Raw genomic sequence first — 23,284 nt, 5'->3', positions numbered from 1 at the left:
ATGTATCTCAAAAAATTCTATGAAGTACCTATTGCATTTATAAGTAGAAAAGACGTGAGTAATTTAAAGAAATATTCTACCAGTAATAAAGAACAGCAGGTTGAAATAGACAGCAAATAGATATAAATAAATTTGCTGCCCTAAAAGTGACAATATACTAAAAACAAATTTCAAAGAATCGCAGATTTCATCTCTGGCCAAAAATCGCCGCCACGGAAATTGGGCATAAAAACCTATTTTTTTTAAGTTTAAAAATTAAATGCCGCCGCCACTGATGCCGGTTTGACAACTGATTGATTTATATAAACATCGACCTTGAACATGTGATGACGTAAACGCAAAGATCCATTGATTCAACTATATACATGTAGCCTTTATATAACATTTTACTATCGATGAACTATATTACAAGGACATTACGGCTTGCCCCCTTGCAACCTCAGTTTACCTTCGAGTGAAATTTTCTTGTTGATCGGCAGCGATCTTTTAAATATTTTATGGTTGGTTGTCCTCTGTTCCTGTTCTGCTTGTGTAGTAGGGTGAAGTAAAGTTTCCATCAAGCTTTACAGTTTTCCTTGCACGTTTTCTATTTATTTCTATATATTTTTGGAATATGACACTTTCTCCTTGTAATAGTCGTCATATCTAAATCATATCCAATATTATATGATGTTTGTTTAATTGCTATAGTACTGGTAAAATATTTCAGTAGGAAATTGTGCATGTGCTTTTAATATATAAGGTGTCTATGTAAGCTTTATATAAATAATGTAAACATTTAGGCATGATTTATGTTTTTGTAAAATGTAACGTGTTTGTTGAGTAAGATTTTTAACTTGTGTATTTTTAAATGTCAATTTTTATATAATCACTAGAGGAAACTTGGAAGCGATTTTAATTTACATAGTCTAAAATCTTATTTAAATTTATAAAATACTATTTATTGAAATTAATGAAAATACCAAATATTGTGAAATTTGCTTTGTAATTACCATGGAATTACAATACATGTGAACACGATATTTATTTTTCTTGAGAGCTAATAGCAACATAAATATCAACCTTTGAGATAATATAATTTTCTCTATAACAAAGTTTTGAGATAACTATTTCAGCTGTATTATTTCGTTAAGTGTTGAGTCTCTATAGTCAAAATATTTTTACGTGATTCCTTTTAAAAGAGGAACATGATCTATTAATAGCTTAAGGCACACATTAGTTACATTGTTACGAATTCACGACATAGTTAATAGACCTACAACATTTTCGTCTAATATTAACATTATTACCTCAAAGGTTCCCCAAATAATTTTAATATCCCCAAATAAACAGAACATTTCATTACAGTTATTACATCGTCTGCTCGTCTATTCAGGATTAAACACGTTAAACAACCCGTAGATCTTTATGCTGTGTTGCCAGTTAAAGTGCGTTTTAAAAGTCCTGTTTTGTGTTAAAATGTGTGATTTGATGATCATGTCTTCGATGTTGTTCAAAACACTTTAAAAAATGGAATCTTTCCGCCATTTTCGAAACTGTCTACTGTTGTTACAAAATACCAAATTATCATCAACCATAGTGAATTTTAAAAAATTTGTATTAAACAATAAAACTTCGATTGAAAGATATATAATTTAAACAACAATATTTCCTAAAAATTTAAAAATGTATACAGTTCTCATTTCTATATAATTGTGAAAAAAAGAACAATATTGAATTATACAACTTCTGTGCTGTAAACTGATCGATGATATGACCCGTGTGTCATTTAAGAAATTCATTAATTTATATACAGTGCTTTCATTTCAAAACGATCCACCCTTAATAATTTTCTTAAAAAAAAAAAAAAAACACGTCAAATTAGATATAGAGGGGGACGTTTAATTATGCATTTACTAAAGCTCTGTCAATCACCTCCTCACCTCCAGCTAACCTCACTTTAATATGTAAAATGGGAACCCTCATCGTGTGATACATCATAGTAAGCAGCGTAAAATTCTCTATTCAACGGTACAAACGGTACAAAAAAAATGAAATCGGTAAATGTGTAAGCAAATAGTTAGCGAAAATGTCTAGAAATAATGAATATTTTATTTACGCCAAACTTTGGTATGTCAAATGGCTACCCCATGGTGTGATACCTTATTTTAAAGGGCATTCATTATGCTATCAATGGTTGTAAAAAAAAATAAAATTGATTGACCAAGAAGCAATTAAAGTGTAAATCGGTAGGGTAGAAAAACAAATTTAATTAGTTTAACAAATTTATTTTATTAAATGTTCAAAATGCGCGCCGTTATTAGCAAGACAATAAAAAAGCCTATTTTCAAACTCCTTACGAACATTGGCAAGGGTCTGCCCGCTTATTTCTCTGCATTCTTGAAATATTCTATTTTTTAAATTCTCAGGTGGGGTTTTATAAACTTTGCTTTTTAAATAGCCCCAAAGAAAAAAGTCTAGTGGGGTTAGGTCCGGAGACCGCGCAGGCCATTCGATTGCACTACGTCTGCCAATCCACTTTTCTCGAAAATTTTCATCAAGCCACTCTCGAACTACCAAAGTGTAGTGCGCGGGAGCTCCATCCTGCTGAAAATGTATATTATTTTCATTCAATAATATAGCACCATGTTGATCTACTTGATTTTCCATAGATTGGATGATGGAAGGGTATATTGCATTTTCTAAAAGGTTTAAATAAATTTCGCCAGTCAAATTTTCTTCCAAAAAAAAATGGCCCTATTATTTCATTCCCATAAATTCCTGCCCAAACATTAATTTTTTGGGGATATTGGGTATGGCCTTCCCGAAAAACATGCGGATTATCATTATCCCAGTATCTACAGTTATGTCTGTTCATCAGGCCATTTAAAAAAAAAGGTCGATTAGTCACTGAAGCAAATGTTCTTCAATAAATGGGGATCGTCGTCAATTCGCTGGCACATCACTTCACAAAATTGAATTCTCCTATCAAAATCATCTTCTCCGAGTTTATGAAGAATATGAATTTTATAAGGAGAGAACTTTTTTTTTTTAAACTTTATGTACGGAACCAGTGGAAATATTTGTTAGTTTTGCGGCCTTTGGTATAGACAAAGTTGGATCCATAGCAAATTTTTTTTTGATGATTTATTATAAAAAATGTAAGAATTTTAAAATCATGTAGGTACCACACTAAAAGTATTCATTTAAAATACCAAAGTTTGGCGTAAATAAAATATTCATTATTTCTAGACATTTACGCTAACTATCTGCTTACACATTTACCGATTTAATTTTTTTTGGTACCGTTGAATATAGAATTTTACGCTGCTTACTATGATGTATCACACGATGGGGGTTCCCATTTGACATATTAAAGTGAGGTTAGCTGGAGGTGAGGAGGTGATTGACCGAACTTCAGTAAATGCATAATTAAACGTCCCCCTGTATATCTCATTTGACGTGTTTTTTTTTTTTTTTTTTTTAAGAAAGTTATTAAGGGTGGATTGTTTTGAAGGACTGATATATAGGATAATGCATTATGATAAGGCACTACACACAATACAACCCAAGACTTTGGCATACAAAGGACAAATTTGAATATAGGCTGGTATGTCAATAGGCATATAATTTTGTGATATTCCAATATATTTGAATGAGACAACAGATATGTAGGCAAAATTGGGTCGTATGTACGGCCTTATATTTTTCACTTTGTGTTAAATATTTGAAGAGTCGTCTTTGATTATCAGTTATACAAAAAAGGCTTGTTTTCATAGGTGATCAAAATATTTGGACTCCCAACATTTTTGTTATTGTTATTTATCTGTTCGATGAGGTTATACTTTAAAATTAGTTAATATTAACAATATTATTATATTATTAGTATTAACTGATACGTGCTTTACTTAGTTGACAAAATGCCGCGTGGAATTAAGTTGTATCAATATCTAAAACACATCATTATGCGAAATTCAATATTGGAATATATTGGTTACGCTGATATTGTACGTCAGTTCAAAGTGATTAAATCTACTCTTATTGTTTTGTTACTCAGAAAAACCCCGCCGACAAAAAAAAATCATTTCGTACAAAATCCTCGGCAAACATTAAGGCTGATTGGGAAGAACAAAAAAATTCCAGTTCAAAAATTATCAGGCGATTCATCAACCAAGTTTTATCAAATGGTCAATACAATCCTCCGACTTGAAAAGAAATAAAATCTATTTAATTGAAACGCAGCAAAATCTATTCGAGTGTATGCCTCGAAGAGGTCAAGAAGCAATGGCTATTATCGAAAACATTATGATTTTTATTACAAAATTATTGTAACTAACTGACAAATGTAACCCAACTTTTAATTTTTCTTAGAAGACATTTGCTTTTGGGCTCAAGAGTGTTGTTTTATCGAGATGGCTTTACCGATCCAAAAGCTCATATAACCAAATGTTCATTCATCCGGTTCGGCGGCAGTCGGGCATTTTCAATATCAATTTTCTAGGGAATATTCATGTAGCCGCAGTAAATATTGGCAACGTCTCAATTTCATTTAAAGCGGAAATTTTGTCCAAGCAACATCAGGCTGAGTTACCGATTGGAAACGCTATCGATGTTTATTTCTTGGTTTATTTATTGTACCTATCGTGCAGTATTAAGAAAAAAATAGGTACAACACTTGAAAGTGTAGAAAGTTAAATTTAAAGTTTGTTTTTTGATATTTGTTTATAATATCTAATAACTGAAAATTGAGTTAAAACCCATAGTAAGTAAAAATACCTACTGTAGGTATTTATAATACCTACCATATAATAGGTAGGTAATTATTGTGTTTGAGGTTTAATTTTTGGTTGTAAAAAAAAAAAAATGTGTTGATGAAAATGTTGAAAAGTATAATGTAATGAAGTAGGTACCTAAGAAGTGGAGTAGGTAACTAAGTTTACACGGTCTTGGTAAGATGGAAAATGGAAATGGCACATTTTTTAATTGTTTCGCTTTGTCCCTGGCAATCTAGATTTCTCAAATTTTACTTCAAGTATTAGGACGATTGCAAAATATTTAGTAATTAGCAAAAAAAATTACATAGAATATAAAAAGCAATATTTGTTGGGAAAAAACACATTTTTGCCATATTGGACAAGAATAAATACCTTCCTATTAAATAAAAACAATAATAATAATTAAGGGCGTTTACTACATACTGCCGTTTATTGGTGTTGTTAATTTGTTATTGTTATAATTATTTTCTAAGACACACACAATAGAAAAAAAATAGGGTCGTAACTACTAAGAAAGTAACTTATTTGCTATAAATAGTTTATTATATTTCAAGCTGCATCATATTTTATATGTAAGCAAATATATAGGGAGAAAATGTGATACGCAAAAAATCAGGTCCTTCTTCTTGTATATATGAACAAAGATATATAGCATATTCTTCAAATCACAAATTTTTCATTTTTCCCCTGTAGGTCAAAAACTACGGGGGCTATGAAAAATCTGATTACACCATTTTTCGTGTCTCCAAAAAGTGGGGTAGTAATGTGCAAACGGCATTCTCGTATCTCTTATAAAAACGGACTTTTCCATTTAATCCCATTAAAAATGGGACACCTTGTATATTGGTTTCTGGAGCAAACAGAGATTGACGGACAGACAGACAGATGTCAGGCATACCAATTAAGGCTGTTATTATTACATTACTAACCCATGGACATCAAGACTCAAAAAAACATAAAAATCTTGTGACAAATTATAATATTGAAACTTTGGTGTTGTGTTGTTCTTAACAGATAAACCATATAAATTTACTATATTATTTTACTATACTATATTAAACCATACTTTTATGTAATATAAAGACGTTTATTATTTTTATTGTTATTATTATAAAATATGTTAAAAACGTCTCCTTATTTTATTACTGTTTTATACAATGAATTCTCTACATATCTCCTTTATTTTATTCAAGTGCTTCTCGAGCGCAGGGTATCGTTCCACAAGTCATTGATTACCCAGGTCTGCAAACTGCTCGCAAGTGAAACACACTCATATGTATAATAATCCTAATTGTGTAAAAATATTTGGGCCGCGGGGTAAAAAAAAAAAAAATACGGCAATGCTGCATTTACAGTTCGTACCTGGCATGTCCATAATTTGTGGTGCGGTCTGTGGGTGTTCCGTATCCCTTCCGAGTTTTGGATAAATGAACATTTGGATCACCGTGGCTTACCCGTTTTATCAATACTGTATTATTTTATGAGTCTGCATTTAATGTAATACATAAACAAATTTTAATTTTGTATGTAATAAAAAAATACAATTACATAATCTGTTAAGTTTTTTGGAAATACTTATAAAGGAATAATTATATTTCTACATATTATACATCTTATAAAATATGTGTATTCTCTATAACAAAAATCATCCTTAAAGTGCCCTGAGGATATCCGAGTACAGACCGAAACGACAACAAAAATATGAATCTTATTTATAAAATTTAAATTATCTCGTGACCCCTATACTTCTATAATAATAATAATAAAGCTCTTTTTATTTAGGAAAAAAAATACAATTACAAAGTTAATAGTTTATAGGCAAGATTCAGCGCACAAAGATTCAGATATCTAGATGCCTGTTCTTCCATCTATCTTAATTATCTATACTATACTGAGTTTCAAAATAGAAATAATATAAAAGCTATAAATTGTGAAGACTACATCAACCAGCAAAAAAAAAAAGAAAATCTGACAGCATATACGCCTACACAAGAAAAAAGTTCAACCAAACAAATTCAACCCCACAAACAAAACACATCACAGCAAAAGATACAGACGTCTGTTATATGTATGTATATTATAATAAAGTATATTGCATTAATTTTTTTTGTTATCATCATCGCAATAGAAAAAAGAAGTAAAAAAAAATCGAAACATCCACTAAATTATGCTTTATTGTTCCTGCAGTAATTTCTTAAAAATGTATTTTTTTAAAGAATATAAACTAAAAATTTTTTTGGTATTAGTTGCGCTTTCTTATACCATATATTATTCTAAGGCACGCATTTTGGAGTTTCTGAATTCTACTCCCTTCAGAAGTTCTCAAGCATGGACCATACACCGCATCGCAATGGTTAAGCTGTGACAGGACCAGCGAATCACACAGTGTAATTTTTGTTTTTCTATTTAAAACGTGGCGATGTGGATAAATATTTTTAAGGTTTAAAAATCCTTTTTGAATACATGAATTTACATGCTGCGTGAATCGCAGGTCACTATCCAAAATCAAACCCAAGCTCTTGCAGTGCTCGACGTGTTTTATAGGCTCGTTATTGATATGAATTAAGTCCCTATAATACTGTAAAAAATTCTTATAGCTACCCTTGCCCCCAAACAGCATAAATGCTGATTTCATAGAATTTAATTATAAGCAATGATTTTTAGAAAACTCGTAAACATTAGCAGGGTCATAATTAATGGCAGCCACTGCTTGGGAACTTTCACCTGGTTCAAATGAGAGATATATTTGAGTATCATCAGCATAATAGTGCTGCTTAGATGATATGAATATTTTTGCCACGTTTGATACATAAATTGAAAAAAGGATTGGCCCAAGGATGGAGCCCTGGGGCACGCCAGAAAAAATCTCTAAAAAACCAAAATCTACCCCATTATAAGAAACAGCTTGATACCTATCTCTAAGATAATTAGCAATCAACGCGCATGCCTCCTCCCTAATCCAACAAATGACAAAATATTTATTAAAAGATCATGGCTCAGAGTATCAAAAGTCTTGCTTTAGTGAAGCATTACCAGTAATGTTAGTTTATTGGAATCAAATGCTGATAAAATATCATCAGTTACAGAGGCCAATGCCGTAAACAGTTGTGGTTCGATCTAAACCCTGATTGTGTGACTGGTAAAATTGAGTTGTCTTTAACATATTTCTGGATATAAGCTGGATTTCCGATACTTTTTCTAATATTTTTTATAGCGTTGGAAGAATGCTTATTATAATATTATAACTGTGCTAAATTATTATTTTCTATTTTGTTTATTTCTTATGCTGTCTTTCTTTTTATTGGATTTTTTTACAAATGGATATTACTATAATTTACCTCAGCCTTTTGTTTAATCAAAGCGGACCAAACCTCGCGACGCTTCTCGCACTCCTCTGGATGTTTTCTGTGGATGTGATTGGTAAGAAGATGTTTCCGACCGAACACCTCCTCGCAAATATGGCACTTATGCTTCATATTCTTGTGGGTGGTTTCCATGTGTTTTTTCATATCTTCTTTGGAATATTGGTATATGTGGCAAACTCGGCATCTGGAAAAAAACACATACCTACTCAGTTAAGACGAGATTTATTTATTAAACCTCAATGTGCAAGAAAATATTATAAAGAGTTTTTGTCTGAACTAAGAGAGTGTGAGATTCGATATGCGGATAATAATAATAATAATAATATTTTGTGTGTTGTTTTAGTGACCCAGTTTAAATTTGTTACTTTTAAGGGTTTAGTTGGATAAATGGTCAAGCAAAATCCAAGCTTTTCATTTTTTTTCCCTTTCCCCTTGTGTAAGTAACAAGGTACCTAACATTATTGTTAACTACATTGTTACAAGTAAAATCTGTATTGTTGTGACGAATTCATAATGAGTTACTTATTTTATTGGGTATTACGTATTATACGATTGTTTAGAGTTCTGAATGAGGTATTATATAGCAGGAAAGATAAGTATATTTTGTTTATATTTTTAATTTAATTTTACTTTAATTACCTTGATAACGGTAGTAGATATAACCACTGAAACGTTGGTTTAAATTGGGTATTTTTTAAAAAGTAGGTCTTCTCGTTGATTTATAGTTTTTTAATTTTAATATTCATAACAAAGTTAGGTAGGATATTGAAAAGAAGAAACAAGCTCAGAGATTAATAGATTAAACCTCAGCACCTAGGTATACAAAAAAATCTATTATACCTCAAATAAATTATTGTATTTAAAACTTATTGAACTTAAAGTATATCGAACGGTATGATTATAGATTTGAGTTCATATTTCTTTTAAATACGTGAATAAGTCTATTTTCTTTTTCTTTTCAATTTTTGAGCGTGTGAAATAGTAATTTCTAAATTGATTTTTGCTATAAGTGACGTAATACCCAATACATTGTTACACACCAACAAGTAATACCCACAAGAACAAATAAATCAAATGCAATCATTTGAAACAGCTAATACTCCGGTTGTCGAAGTTTAACGAAGAGCTTTGATTTTTCTGTTTGCCCTGAAGAAGGCCTAATATAGGACGAAACATTGGTAATTTAAGGAAAAAAAATTAAACGCTTAGATTTTACTTGACCATTTATCCAACTAAACTCTTAAAAATTAACAATATTATACTCTATTTCAGAAGTGTGTAGAGCAATAAAACCTCATTAGGTATGCAAAAGTGGTACCTGGTGATCCACCAATATTTTATGCCACTACCTTAGTTGGGTATTATTTTCAATGTAAAATTCTTTCTTTTCGTTGATTGCAGGTAGTGCCACCCGGTTTTGGGTCAATTTATGAGTTTTGCCCATTGTTACCCACTGATAAACATTGAAAACGGTTCGCCAAAGGCGTGCAACTGGGACTTGTTTTTTACCTTATAATTAATGTACTTAAATGCTATTTTATTTTAGAAAGTTACTTTTGTTTAAATGAAATAATATATTTTTTTCACAAATTTATTGAACATAATATGTAGAGTAAAACAGTTGAAAATGTCACTTTTGGATCTGGCATTTTTTGAACAGTGTATAACAATTTTAAATTATAATAGATTGTAGTCTTCTTCGTCATCTGACGAACTGTCATCACCTCTTGACATTATAATTAAAGGATCGACTGTCTGATCGATGAGGTTATCAAGATCCCACATTTTGACCTCTTGCTTAATTACATGCTGGACTGCTTTTCGCCAATTCTCTGGTGTCGCTTCCGTAATGGCTTGATCAAACAGTAGCTTAACATCTTTCATTTTAAAAGTCGTGTTTTGTCTTGCTACAAATCCTTTTACCTGCGCCCATATCAGTTCTATAGGATTTAGTTCGCAATGATATGGCGGTAAGCGCAGTACAGTTATATTATATTTTTCGGCTATATCTTCCACGGCGTATTTCATGAAACGAGTTTTGTGTAAGTTTGCTATTGCCAGCAGTTCTTTTTTTATCAAATTTGCTTCAAACGCAATACCTTTTGCAGTCAGCCAATCGATAATTTCTTGCTTTCTCCAACTTGAAGTTGGCGTCTTCTCTATTCGCCGTGAATGATAGCTTGCGTTATCCATAACCACCACCGAATTAGCCGGAAGAAATTTTATCATTTCACCAAAATAGTCCTCGAAAACGTCTGAGTTCATGTCTTCATGGTAATCTGTGCGAGTCGACTCAAAGGTTAGCAGACCTTCTTTTAAAAATCCCTCTTCGCTTCCAATATGTGTGATTATAAGTCTTTTTCCTTTTCCCGAAGGTACTTTAATAACCGTAGACAGGCCTTCTATGAAAGCTTGGCGAGCACTGGTTATATTTTTGTCTTGCCACATTTTTTGGACTATATAACCTTCGTTTTTATTTATTTAGTATTAATTCGTATTCATTTCTTCGTATTTATTTAGTATTTAATCTCTTTCAAAATAAAGGCATTTAATCCGTGAAAATTAAATTCATAAATATTATAAGTACCTGCGCCTATGAACTACCACGAAATGTAGCCAAACAGAACGGAATTCCCCAGTTTATTGCTCTATACACTTCTGAAATAGAGTATAATAATAATCTAATTTCTCTGAGCCACTTTAGGTATGAGGCACAAATTGACTGTCATTCAAGATTTTTATAAAATAATATCAAATAAATCTTAAATAGGTATTTGTGTTATTAACAGAAGATTTTAAAATCTTAAAGATAAAACAATGTGTGAAAATATACTGGACTGGGAAAAAAACCCTCGTTTGCTACACGAAACACCATTTCATGCTAAAAAAATGACAGTATGGTGTATGGTTTCGGCAAATGAAATCATCGGTCCATAGTTTTTGTTACTTCTGAACTATACGTTTCAATTATCCAGAACTTCCTCCCTCATAGCACAATTTGACCGTTTTCATGAATAAATTGAAATTTCACGAATGAATGAAACCCCACTTATTCAACAGAACGAGCCAACAAGCACAAAACAAGCCCATTGCAAGAATTTCAATGAATGCTTTAAATCACTTGTTTGTATTTTTGTGTATTGCTTTTTTACTGACTTAACATAGTTTTGGCTTTTTTTATACAAATTTTAGTCATGACTTAATATCTTTTCGCTAATGTTTTTTTCATAAAGTCTGTCTAATACAGTAAATTTTAAGGGTAGAAATTCACCCGTTACTTATACTTTGTATTCGTTTATTAAAACCTAATTTATTAAAACAAAAACTTATAGAGGTTAGTTTTTAAACTAAAACAATAGTAGGTTCGATATTTTTTTTTTATTTTTTAAAACTATCTGAAACAATTTTTATGTTTTGCAGAGGTCTCAACGAAACCGATACAAGTTTTGGAGCCGTTCAAAGAAAAGGATCAGTTCAAGGCAACCTGTCCAAAACCTGTACTTCAAGAAAAAACCAGGACCTCCGATAGGAAAAATTAAGAGATTTTTTTTCTGGTGGGCAGATACAAAATGACGACACATTTACTAATCAAACCATCGTCCATCATCCTAAACAGGATTTTAATACACCTGAATGCAGTTATTCTAATGGAAATGATGCATCACTATCACCAAGTAACTCGAAGACTAGGAAAGTTAGAGCTCAAAGAATAAAAAAAAAGTTTTTGTATCTTCTAGCTCAAAAAAACATGTTGTAGCAGAGAGTGAAATTTTTACAAAACAAAACAGCGATGATTCCTTTTCTGATTTTGGCAGTGACGACAGTGTTATTGACCCAAATTTCTAAGGTGATGTTAACAATGAAATAAGCAGCGATACCGAAAACGAAAATGAAGAAAATACGGAAAATCTAAATGAAAAAATAACAAAAAAGAAGAGACCAAATAAACATTCAGGAGTAGAATATGTAACCGTTTCCAAAAGAACTATTCAAGAAAAAACTTTAGGACCTGCATGTGGTGAAACATGTAAATTGAAATGCAAAAACCGAATAAATGAAGAAATGCGTAAGACTATTTTAAGAACCTTTTGGAACGAAAAACAAACAATTGATATGCGAAGACAGTTTATTGCATCTCACATTCAAAAAGTACCTGTTAAAACCAGATGGGCAAGAAATAATGTTCGCGAGGGTAAAAGGCAGCATACAAACAATTATTTTTTTGAGAAAAACAATGAACGCATCGCAGTACGCAAAAAATTCTTTTTAGATACACTTGCTGTTTCTCAACAAACTGTTGATACTGCATTAAATAAAAAGAGATGTGGGGGCATGATTTCTCCAGATAAAAGAGGACATCATGTTCCAAGTAATAAAATCCCAGAAGACGTTCGCCAAGCACGCACGCAATTATATTGTAAAATTTCCCACTTACACTTCCCACTACTCCAGAAAAAGAACCGAAAAAAAATATCTAGGAAATCACCTTAATTTATCTAGAATGTATGCATTGTATGTTGAAGATTGTAATGATATGAACTTGTCATCAAATCAAATAGGTAAAGAGTGGCTTTACAGTGAAATTTTTAATTTTGAGTTTAACTACTCGTTTAAATTGCCCGCAAATGATACTTGTGACCTTTGTGATAAGCTAAAAATTCAACTGCAAAATTCAGAGTCACTAGAAACAAGACAGAGTTTGCAAGCCCAATACGATGAACATGAGAGAGATGCCAATAACAGGTTAAAATCCGAAGACAAAATACGCTCGAGAAGTGGAAATACTGAAAAAGTTGTTATGGTTGATTTGGAAAAATGTTTGCCCACTCCTGACTTGACAAACTCACAAAGTTTTTATTCACTCAAGCTTTGAACATTTAACTTTACGGTACATGTTTCAACTTCACGACAATCCTACTGTATGATGTGGGACGAATCTGTATCTGGTAGAGGGGGAAATGAAATTGCATCCTGTATAACACAATTTGTAAAAATATGCGACTTATCAGACAGTATTCAAGAACTAACAATTTGGTCAGATAACTGTCCATCCCAAAATAGAAATCTGCTGATAATAATGAGTTGTTTTTGGATTCTAAAACAAAAACCCACCTTAAAAATTTTAAACCACAAATTTTTGGCTAGAGGACATACCCATTTGGAAGCGGACAGTGATCACTCGATCATTGAAAGGGAAAGAAAAAAAGTTCCGCAATTCAAAATTATTACTCCTTGGGATTGGCAACAAATGGTCCGTCTTTGTGCTACAAAAAAAAATTCAATGTTGGAATGCAATCCTTCGATTTTCTAAACTTTAAGTCCTTGTATGAAGGTTCCTCTGCTCCATTTCGTTTGAATAAAAAAAATTCATCTAGGGAGGATTTTCTTATTTCAAAAGTAGTGCAAATTTTTCATTCAAATCAGAATTTTTAGAAGTCGATTTAAACCGAAAAACTAGGATAAAAAATATCTTCCCAAGCAAATTACCTTGAAACCGCCTGAAAAATGGTCCAAATCCGATTTCTAAAAAAAAATATGATCATCTACAAAAATTACTTCCATGGATACCAAATGAATTTCACAAGTACTACAGGACCCTTAGACCCAATAATACAGTACAGGAAGAAGATGGTGACTCGGAATAAACTTTATAATTTGTGTTGTTTCCTACAGACATTTAAGTCCTACTCTAATAATTTTTTATTTTATAATATAACTTGAAAAAAAAGTAAAATTTTTGTTAATTTGACATAGTTTGGTTTCAGTTTTGTTTCAACAACTTAACATGGCTTTCCTGACAAATGGCAATTTTTGACTTAACGTAGTTTGGCACTGGCGTACTGATATAGGGTGTATCATTAAAAAAAATTTTTTTGAGTATTTTCGAGTAATTTTGCGCATTATTCAGGTATTTAATCTGATTTCTTCTTATAGATTTCAGACGAAAAGCAAGTTGTTACTTTCAATTGGATTTCAAGTCGTCTATGTTTCAGAAGTATGGGATTAAACTGGGGGTTATTCAGTGCAACAGAAGAATCCATTTGAGTATAGGAACCCATGTCCGGAAATGCGTCACTACGCCACTATGGCCCTAACACGCGTTAAAATTTATAAAAAACTTGAATTACCTAAATAGGATCTGCTGAATTTATTTTTACGTTTTGTACATGATACCATAACAACAATTGTTTAAAATCAACGCTTATCAATGTCAATTCTCAACGTCTTTGAAAACTTTACCAATCAAGAATTGGCGGATATGCATTTGCCATACGGAGCAAGAAACTGCAATGCACGAGCAGCATCGCGGTTGTATCATGAACGTTATCCCGAACGACAGCATCCTGGATACAAAAAGTTTATTGCGGTTCATCGGCGGCTCGCTGAGACAGGCATGTTTAAGACCAAGATTCATGATACTGGTGTTGCTCGAACCGTAAGAACGGTCGAATTTGAAGAAGAGGTGCTTCAGCGAGTTGCCAATGAACCATCAAATAGCACACGTGACGTCGCTAAGAATATGAATACGAGTAACTCTCTGGCGGGTACTATACGAGTAACAACTCCATCCTTACCACTTCCAGAAAGTTCAAGGTATGACTGCAGCCGATTATCATCCTAGAGTTTAATTTTGTCGATGGCTTCTGGATCACATCATTGCACAACCAAATTTTTTACGATATGTTTTGTGGACCGATAAAGCCTCTTTCACAAGAGACGGTATTTTTAATAGTAGGAATAGCCATGTTTGGGACGAAGAAAATCCTTATGCAATTTTTCCAAGAAAACATCAGAATTGTTGGTCTGTCAACGTATGGGCAGGCATTGTTGATGATTATTTAATTGGGCCATACCTTCTACCGGAACGGTTAATAGGACCTATTTATCTGCGTTTCTTGGAGGAAGTTCTCCCAGAACTCCTTGAAAATATTCCACTAAACGGTAGACAGCAAATGTGGTTTCAGCATGATGGAGTGCCGGCTCACTTTGCTGTACAAATACGCGAGTATTTGGCTCAGCGGTTTGGGCACCGTTGGATTGCCAGAGATGGAGCAGTTTCTTGGCCTCCTAGGTCACCCGATTTAACTTCGCTCGATTTTTTCTTGTGGGGACATGTAAAGTCTTTAGTCTACGAAACTCCAGTAGAATCAGAGCTAGACTTAATTGGACGAATAACAGCAGCATTTGAAATCATTCAAAACGAGGATCAAATTTTTAGTGTAGTCCGCCGAAAAACATGTGCGGCGTTTAAATTGTTATTGTTAAGTTACAATTGTTGTGATGGTATCATATACAAAAGGTAAAAATAAATGCATTAGATCCTATTTAGGTAATTAATATTTTTTCTAAATTTAAACGCGTCTTAGGGCCGTAGTGGCGTAGTGACACATTTCCGGACATGGGTTCCTATACTTTGTTGCACTGAACAGCCCCTAGAAGTTTGATCCCATAGTTCTGAAATACCCTGTATATTAAAGCCAATAATAGTAATGTCACATTTGTAAGCATTTGTAAATTAATTAATAGTTTCGTCCCATGAGTTATGATTTGCCTATAATAAAGGTCAGTCTGAAGAGTTTAATACTAAATTGGGTTCTCACTAGATCCAATAACCCTTATTACCTAACAGACAATAGAATGTTGCTTTTTTATGTAAAATTTGTGATATGTGAACAATTTATTTACATATTATTAAATTACCTCTATAAATACCTAACTTACCGTGAATCATATCGCGGATCATCATGACGCTTTAAATGGGTATCTAATGTGCTTTGGCTTGCAAAAAGACTATCACACTTTGGGCATTTTCTATGCAACAATCTCAAATGTCCCTTAAAAATAGATATATTGAAACTCTATAATGTCAACATTCAAAAGAACTTACCCTATAATGCATCCTTAATGATGCAGAATTGGATAGAACCTTATGGCATATAGGGCAGGCTTTTGGCTCTGTAAACAGTTTAATAAAAACATACTGTAATATAGTAAAAATTTTAGAAAAAACTCAACTCACTCATGGATGGTGGTATTTTACTCCGTTTAATGTTTCTGTTTAAGAACCCGGTACCCGAAGCATTACGGCAACCCCTCCTAAATAAAGGCTGACCATTTTCATCGTGGCCCCCTTCCATATGAATCTTCAAATACGAGGACGTTCTAAAACTGTGGGCGAAACATTATTGATTGCATGGAATTATTAAAGATTGTTTAGGTTAAATTTACCTGGTTTTACATATGTCACAAACATTTTTCACGTAGAGGTCGTGGTATTTCTTGTGGCGTCGCAGATAGTCGTTTCTAGCAAAACGTTCCCCGCATAGATCGCACACGAAGTTTTTGACTCCTTCGTGGAAAATTCTGTAAGAAAACACCTCTTTAATTAAATAATTTGAAATGATTTTGCTTGTATTATTCGATTTGCAAAAAGAGCTGGTTGCACTATCTGAAAATATTGTACAACTGAAACATAATTTGATATTTAATATCAGATGCTTCAATTGCTTTGTAATAGGTGTAGTAATAAATGTAACATATAGATCTAGGACATATATTAACATTAGTCTAAACAAATTGTATTTAATTATTTTCTAATATGTAGGACAGCTTTTGTTATAGATTTACTTTAGGAATAGTTATTATGAAATATTATTTAGGATAGTTTATGTCTGAGTGTGCATGTTTGATCTTTGAATGTATACATCGTATGTGTTAAGGTAATTAGGTTCCAGTGTATTAGTGTGAACTAGTTTTGGGTAGAACTAAGAGAGTGCTACTATTAAAGGTCGATGTTGGACAGTTACTTAAAAACGCTGTAATAGAATGTAGTAAAATGTTCCTCAAAGTGGTTTTTGTTCATTCCTCCCATGCGTAGAACTGGTTACTAAAATATCCCTTGAACTGGATATTACAGCTTATTTTTAAAAAAATATTTGATCAAAATTAAGGTCTAGTAGGAATTGGTCGTGCATCCAGTTGAAATCTCGAAATTTTGCCAGTGTACTGTAACAGCCTGTATATAGAGCTCTTGACCGTATTTAACTATTATTTTCTGTATTTTTTAATATTTATAGTAATGAGTAACATTATTATTTCTTGTACTTTTCTTATGCATCCCCGTTAAATGAAAATAAAAAGTCTTGATTTCAAGAAATATTAAAAAGCCGAACATGTAACCTGCATATACAAAACTAGGCAGGTTATATTTTTGCTTTAAACAAGCAAAAAAATTTTTTCTAAGATTTGGACTTCCCCGAAGACTGGTCTCTGACAATGGTGTCCAATTTGTATCACATGTTATGCAACAGGTTTGTGATTTTTTGGGAATCAAGCAAAACCTCACACCACTCTATCATCCTGAAGCCAATATGGTTGAAAGGAAAAACCGCGATCTTAAACCAAGGTTAGCAATACTAGTAGGAGAGAATCATACTGCGTGGGCTGATAAACTTCCAAGTATACGATTTGCCATGAATAGTGCTAAGTGTCAATCAACGGGTTATAGTGCGTCGTACTTGAACTTTCGTTGCTCGGGAAATGAGAACCTTGGATGAGGTTGCTTGTGACATGCGTTCTATTCCTGAAAATGACTTTGTATCAGAAATTATTTCATATCTGCAACGTGTACGCTGTACGCTGACTGAAGCCCAGAGTGTTAATGAAAAGTGCCAAGACAGACAAAAGAGGTATGCAGGCCTAAGAAGAAATCCGACACCCAATTTCGAAGTGGGAGATAAGGTGCTTATTACTATGCATACCAAAAGCAATGTGGAGAACCACACCTCCTCAAAATTTGACCCCAAAAGAGATGGACCATATGTCATTATTAAGAAAATATCTGCCACTTCTTACCAGATTGCAACCGTGGACACACCAGAGCAACCGTTAGGTACATACCATTGTAGTGCCCTTGTTAAGCCCCAGGGAACCGAAGATGTTACGCCCGTAGTCCCTATACGTAAAAGAGGCAGACCCAGAAAGAAAATGACAAATGCTGCTGGTTCCTCGACATCTTCACGTCTTCGAAACCAGAGGGGGAGTATGTAACACCCATAGTAGGCCCCACACTCCGGCCCGAGTACGCATATAAGGCGCCGCCGCGACAAAGGCTATAGAAAAACAATAGTACAGAGAGCGAGTGCCGACGAGTCAACGGTGGCAATCGCGACGCGACAATCGATACGTTTGTTTTTAGTTTAAACTTAGTTTTAAGACCGGCATCTGTATTTTCCCGCAGAAAAGAATTAAACAATTTTTGTAAGAGGAAGTAGTTTTATTTCCTTCTTATATCACTTTAAAAAGAATCTAATAATAGTGATATGATATGGTATGATGATGATGATGCAGTCGCGTGCAAACAATGTAGGCAAAAAGCATTGCCTACCCTAGCAATATTTGTAAAATTAGAGAAATAAATTACAATATAATATTCACATTATTCACTTCTTCCTTTTATCAAATATCATTTTCATCTGCATTATAAAGCAAACGCAAACATTTCCAGGAATCCAAAATAGTGCAATCTTGCTTTTAAGCGCACTTGCTATTCCCCATGTAGGTGGTCCATATGCGGGCTTCGTAAGGTGGACATTGCCTTGATATGAAAAATATAAATGGAGATGCGAAGGCAGCACCTATTATGTATATGGCGCTTATACTCGACAAGCGAACGAAATTAAGGTGTGTGTTGAAAAGAGATAGAGCGATACCCGATTGGCGATTATGCCGGTAGTGTTTCGTGTTTTCGCGACGAAGGCGGTTCGCGTTTATATTATTTATATAATTTTACTATTTTACAGTGTGTTTTCTGTTTTGATAATAAAATGACCACAGTTTTCCTATAAAAACGTTAATATTCATAACTGATTAGTGTTATAATAGTGTTAAAAGTAATTAGTGATTGAAGTGGAGCTTACTTTGAAAATAAACATGCAGTGCGAATGTGATGACAGTGAAAATTGTTTACAACGGCTAAAAACAATTCCGTTTGGCTCCAGATCTGATTTGATAACAAGCACGACATTATAGCGGCAGGGCGGCCTTCACTTAAAATTGTTCAGCAAAAGAAAAACTGTAATAGGTATTTTAACAATAAGTTTTATGAAAATTTTAAATGGCTTACAGGTTGCAAACATATTAATAAGTTGTTTTGTTGGGCATGTCTATTATTTTCAAAAGAAAAGAATGTGTGGACTAATGCCGGTTACGCAAACCTGAATAATTTCTCAAATGTTGCAAAAAAACATGATCAATCCGAAAATCATCTAAAATCTGCCCTTTCTTTATGTAACTTTGGACAAAATAGGATAGAAGTGAGCCTTTCTCGTCAATTTAAAGAAGAAATAGAGCGGCATAATTCTAAAGTGGATAGAAATCGTAACCTAATGCGAAGACTTATTGACATAACTTGCTTTTTGGGAAAGCAGGAACTGCCATTCCGCGGACATACAGAAAATACTGAATCGTCTAACAGGGGCAACTTTATAGAATGCATACAACTTCTAGCTAAATATGATGGGATTCTTGAAGATCATTTACATGCATGCAATGAAAGTGAAAAGAGAAATGTTTTTTCAGGATTTTCTAATCGAATACAAAACGATTTAATCTCTTCAATAGCTTTTGTACTCAAGGAAAAAATACGACATGAGTTGAACCAAACAGAGGTCGTGGCTATTATGATTGATGAGACACCAGATATAAGCGGCAAAGAACAACTTTGTGTAATTATTAGATATTTTACAGACTCAAATGACATAGTTGATCGATTTATGGGATTTATCGACGTAAGTGAAAATCGAACTGCAGAAGCGCTAACCAAAATAATTACGGATATCTTGAATGACTATAAATGTACTGATAAACTAGTAGCTCAAACTTACGATGGAGCCGCTGTTTTATCGTCTAGTAAAAATGGGGTTCAGCAAAAAGTGCGGGAAATTTGTCCTGACGCGATATACGTATGGTGCAGTGCTCATATTTTAAATTTAGTTTTGTGGAAATCCTGCGAGAGGGTAGTGGAAACCAAACACTTTTTTGGAACAATTAAAAATTTGAGTACATTTTTCCACACGAGTACCAAACGTTCTGATTTCTATAATCGATTTTGTTCTAAAAAATTACCACCTGTAGTACAGACTCGATGGGCCTATAATTCCAGAACTGTAAACGTAATTTTCAGTGAACTTTTTAATTTGAAAAACCTATTTAATGATATGCTTGAAAATCAATCAAACTGGGATGGAGAGAATCTTTCGGCAGCTAGAATGTATTTATTTACACTAGAAGATTTTGAATTCAATTATTTTTTGGAAATTTTCAATCAAATATTTGTTCAGACGGATGTGCTGTATAATATAAAACAGTCGAAACTATCTGATATTGGCTATTGTATTAAAAAAATTGAGAGTTTCGAAGCATTTTTGGAAAATTTCTTCATAGAATTCGAAAAAATATATAGTAAATGTCCGAATGCTTATGGCGAACCTCGAAGAAAACGAAATATGGATGATGTTAAAACGCATTACAGGCGAATTTTCAGAGAAATAGTTGACAACATCAAAAGCGAAATTGATGAACGCTACAGGGAAATTAGACTATTAGATTTTTTCCGTCTTTTGGATTCTGATTGTTTCGAAACTTATAGAAATAAATTTCCAGATGAAATATTCAATGGATTAAAATTGAAATACGGACAAAAGTTTGATTTTGAGAGATTGAAAAATGAGCTTAATTGTTTGTATTCATCATCAGGATTCAAAGGCATGAATGCTTATGAAGTCATATGTTTTTGCCAGGAAAAAAAATGTGCGAAGTGTTCCCTCAAATAATCAAATTAGCAAAATTAATCGTAACAATACCCGCTAGCTCGGCATCTGCAGAACGTTCATTCTCTGGATTAAAACGCATCCACACGTATTTACGTAATACTCAAGGACAAGAACGGCTTAGCAGTTTATCAATAATTTCCTTGGAGAAAGAAGATTTAAAACGTAAGTCGACTTTTTATGATGATGTTATCAATGCATTTTTGGTGAAAAATCGTCGTATTGAACTAATTTATATAAAATGATTGTTTCTGTTTCTCAGTTAGTCAGACATTTTTAAATAAATTTGTGTAAATAAAGACAATGTTCCACTTCATCAAGAAAACGATTCTTCTCGACGATTTTCTAATGGTAAGTACATTTAAAAAAATTATGCTACCTTATTGCCTAGTGCCTACCCTACTCTTAATGCCACTGCACGCCACTGTGATGATGATATGTAATTAATATTTTCCGATCTAGAATTGCAATAAATAAAAACGTAGAAGGGAACATTCATTTACTTAAGAAATCTTCAAACTCGCTTACCTAATATGGAACCGTAAACCAAAACCGTGCTTAAACGTTACGCCACATTTCTCGCATGGATATGAAGACGGTTTTTCTGTTTTGGTGCCCGTATGATGTACTTGGACATGTTTCTTCAAATACTGAATGTGTTTAAACATGCGAGGACATTGGTCGCAAATAAACTGCGCCTCTCCTAAAAATAAAATAAGAAATAGTAAAAATAAATAAAAATTTGTAGCTATAAAAATAACTTACCGTGTACCGTTTTCATATGTACGGAAAGACTAGACCTTCCGTTACATACCCGTCCGCATTTTGAACATGCAATACGGCCGAGTTTCAAGTGTGTTCTCCGCATATGCGCCGATAAATGGGTGACAGATTTTCCACATTTCGGACAAAGTAAACATCTGGTCGTCTTAGGATGAGTTTTCATGTGATCAGTTAATATTGATTTTATCATCCTAGAAATTCACGAAATAACAAAAAACAAACATTTTTTGTAACAAGGGTGTAAAGTTACGCTTTTTTTATGAGTTAGAATTTTTCCGCCTACGGTTTATTCCCATGAATAAAAAATGGCCAGTAACACGAGTAGGATCTTTTGAAAAATATATTACTTTATCATATGCATTTGTGAAAATTTAATCTCCTTGAAAAGATTAATGATATAGTTACATTGTTATTATTAAAAAGTATTTTTAATTAAGTTGTTCTTTTAGCGGATTATTAGAATGTAATAATTTATAACCTAAACTGATTTTTTAAAACAAAAACAGCTACGTGCAAAAAAATAATTGATTTTATTTATTTCTACCACAGAAGTACGTAAATTATTGTACTTTAGTTAACAACTTTAGTTCGTGAGTGATATGGATCTAGATTTACATATTTATTTATTGCGAAACAAATTTTAACGCGTTAGTTTATTATTGCATTAAAAAACACCAAAATAGAAGTCGAAACACCGGCACCATTTTCAAACAAAAATAGATTTTCATCGCGGATCCTATTCCAAAAAAATGTTTCATAATAAGTTTTAATTCTATTAATGTTTTATAACAAAGTAATAAAACATTCTAAATGCAGGCCTACTTTATTTTCAGAGATATAGCAAAAACTGTCGAACATAAAGTTGCAGATTGTCCTCTACTTTAAAGATAACGTGTTTTGTTTTTGTTAGGTTAATATATCGAAATTCAAAAAACTTTACTTTTTTAGAATCAAGATCGCAGTTACGCCCCCTAACGGTCATTTTAGAAACTTAAAAAATATTTTCCAGGTTTTTTTCTTGGCCGTTTTAGTAATAATATTTTTTGGGCTTACTTTACGCACGGTACTAGAAAAATGATTGAAAGGGTTTTAGCTTATTTTGGGTTAGTGAAACTCACCACTCTTTGCACTGTTTGCACTTCACAATGTCACAAGTGGATAAGGACTTGGAAGCAGTCATGTGCTCCATAAACAATGAGCTTGTCTTGAAATCTTTGTTACATTTCGGGCATACGCGCCGGCATGAGCCATTAAATGTATATTTCGAGTGTTTTTGTAGTTCCTTGAAGCCTAAAGGAGTGTACAATTATGGTTAAGTTGTCAATATTTAAAAAGGTATTAAAAATCTAATACATGCAGTTAAGAATTAAAACGTGTAGGAAAACAATCAAGTTTCAAAATTTACCTGAAATAGGAGGAAAAAAATTGATGATTTTCAAAGGCCGATTTCTCAAAAATTTTAAATGTAACACCCTGTACTTTTTAATTTCACATGAAAGCCTGTTAAATCCCCTTTCCGAAAATGTATAAATTGTCTTAAATTCATAATTTT

General features: G+C 32.8%; 1 protein-coding gene across 3 annotated transcripts in view; it reads right to left on the bottom strand.

Moving 5' to 3' along the window:
• The window catches only part of LOC126750414 (zinc finger protein 675-like), a 59,939-nt gene that overhangs the window by 2,889 nt on the left and 33,766 nt on the right, over positions 1 to 23,284 (bottom strand). For all 3 annotated transcript variants that reach the window (XM_050460037.1, XM_050460038.1, XM_050460039.1), the window contains 8 exons: positions 22,851 to 23,022; positions 21,715 to 21,923; positions 21,478 to 21,652; positions 16,349 to 16,483; positions 16,140 to 16,288; positions 16,008 to 16,075; positions 15,842 to 15,954; positions 8,093 to 8,303 (listed from right to left, as the gene is read on the bottom strand). In XM_050460037.1, the coding sequence (XP_050315994.1) occupies positions 8,093 to 8,303; positions 15,842 to 15,954; positions 16,008 to 16,075; positions 16,140 to 16,288; positions 16,349 to 16,483; positions 21,478 to 21,652; positions 21,715 to 21,923; positions 22,851 to 23,022 (1,232 nt within the window). The remainder of the gene's footprint in view (positions 1 to 8,092; positions 8,304 to 15,841; positions 15,955 to 16,007; positions 16,076 to 16,139; positions 16,289 to 16,348; positions 16,484 to 21,477; positions 21,653 to 21,714; positions 21,924 to 22,850; positions 23,023 to 23,284) is intronic.

Source organism: Anthonomus grandis, chromosome 2 (assembly GCF_022605725.1).
Source record: "Anthonomus grandis grandis chromosome 2, icAntGran1.3, whole genome shotgun sequence".
Taxonomy (NCBI): Eukaryota; Metazoa; Arthropoda; class Insecta; order Coleoptera; family Curculionidae; genus Anthonomus; species Anthonomus grandis.
This window is presented reverse-complemented; position numbering and strand designations above follow the sequence as displayed.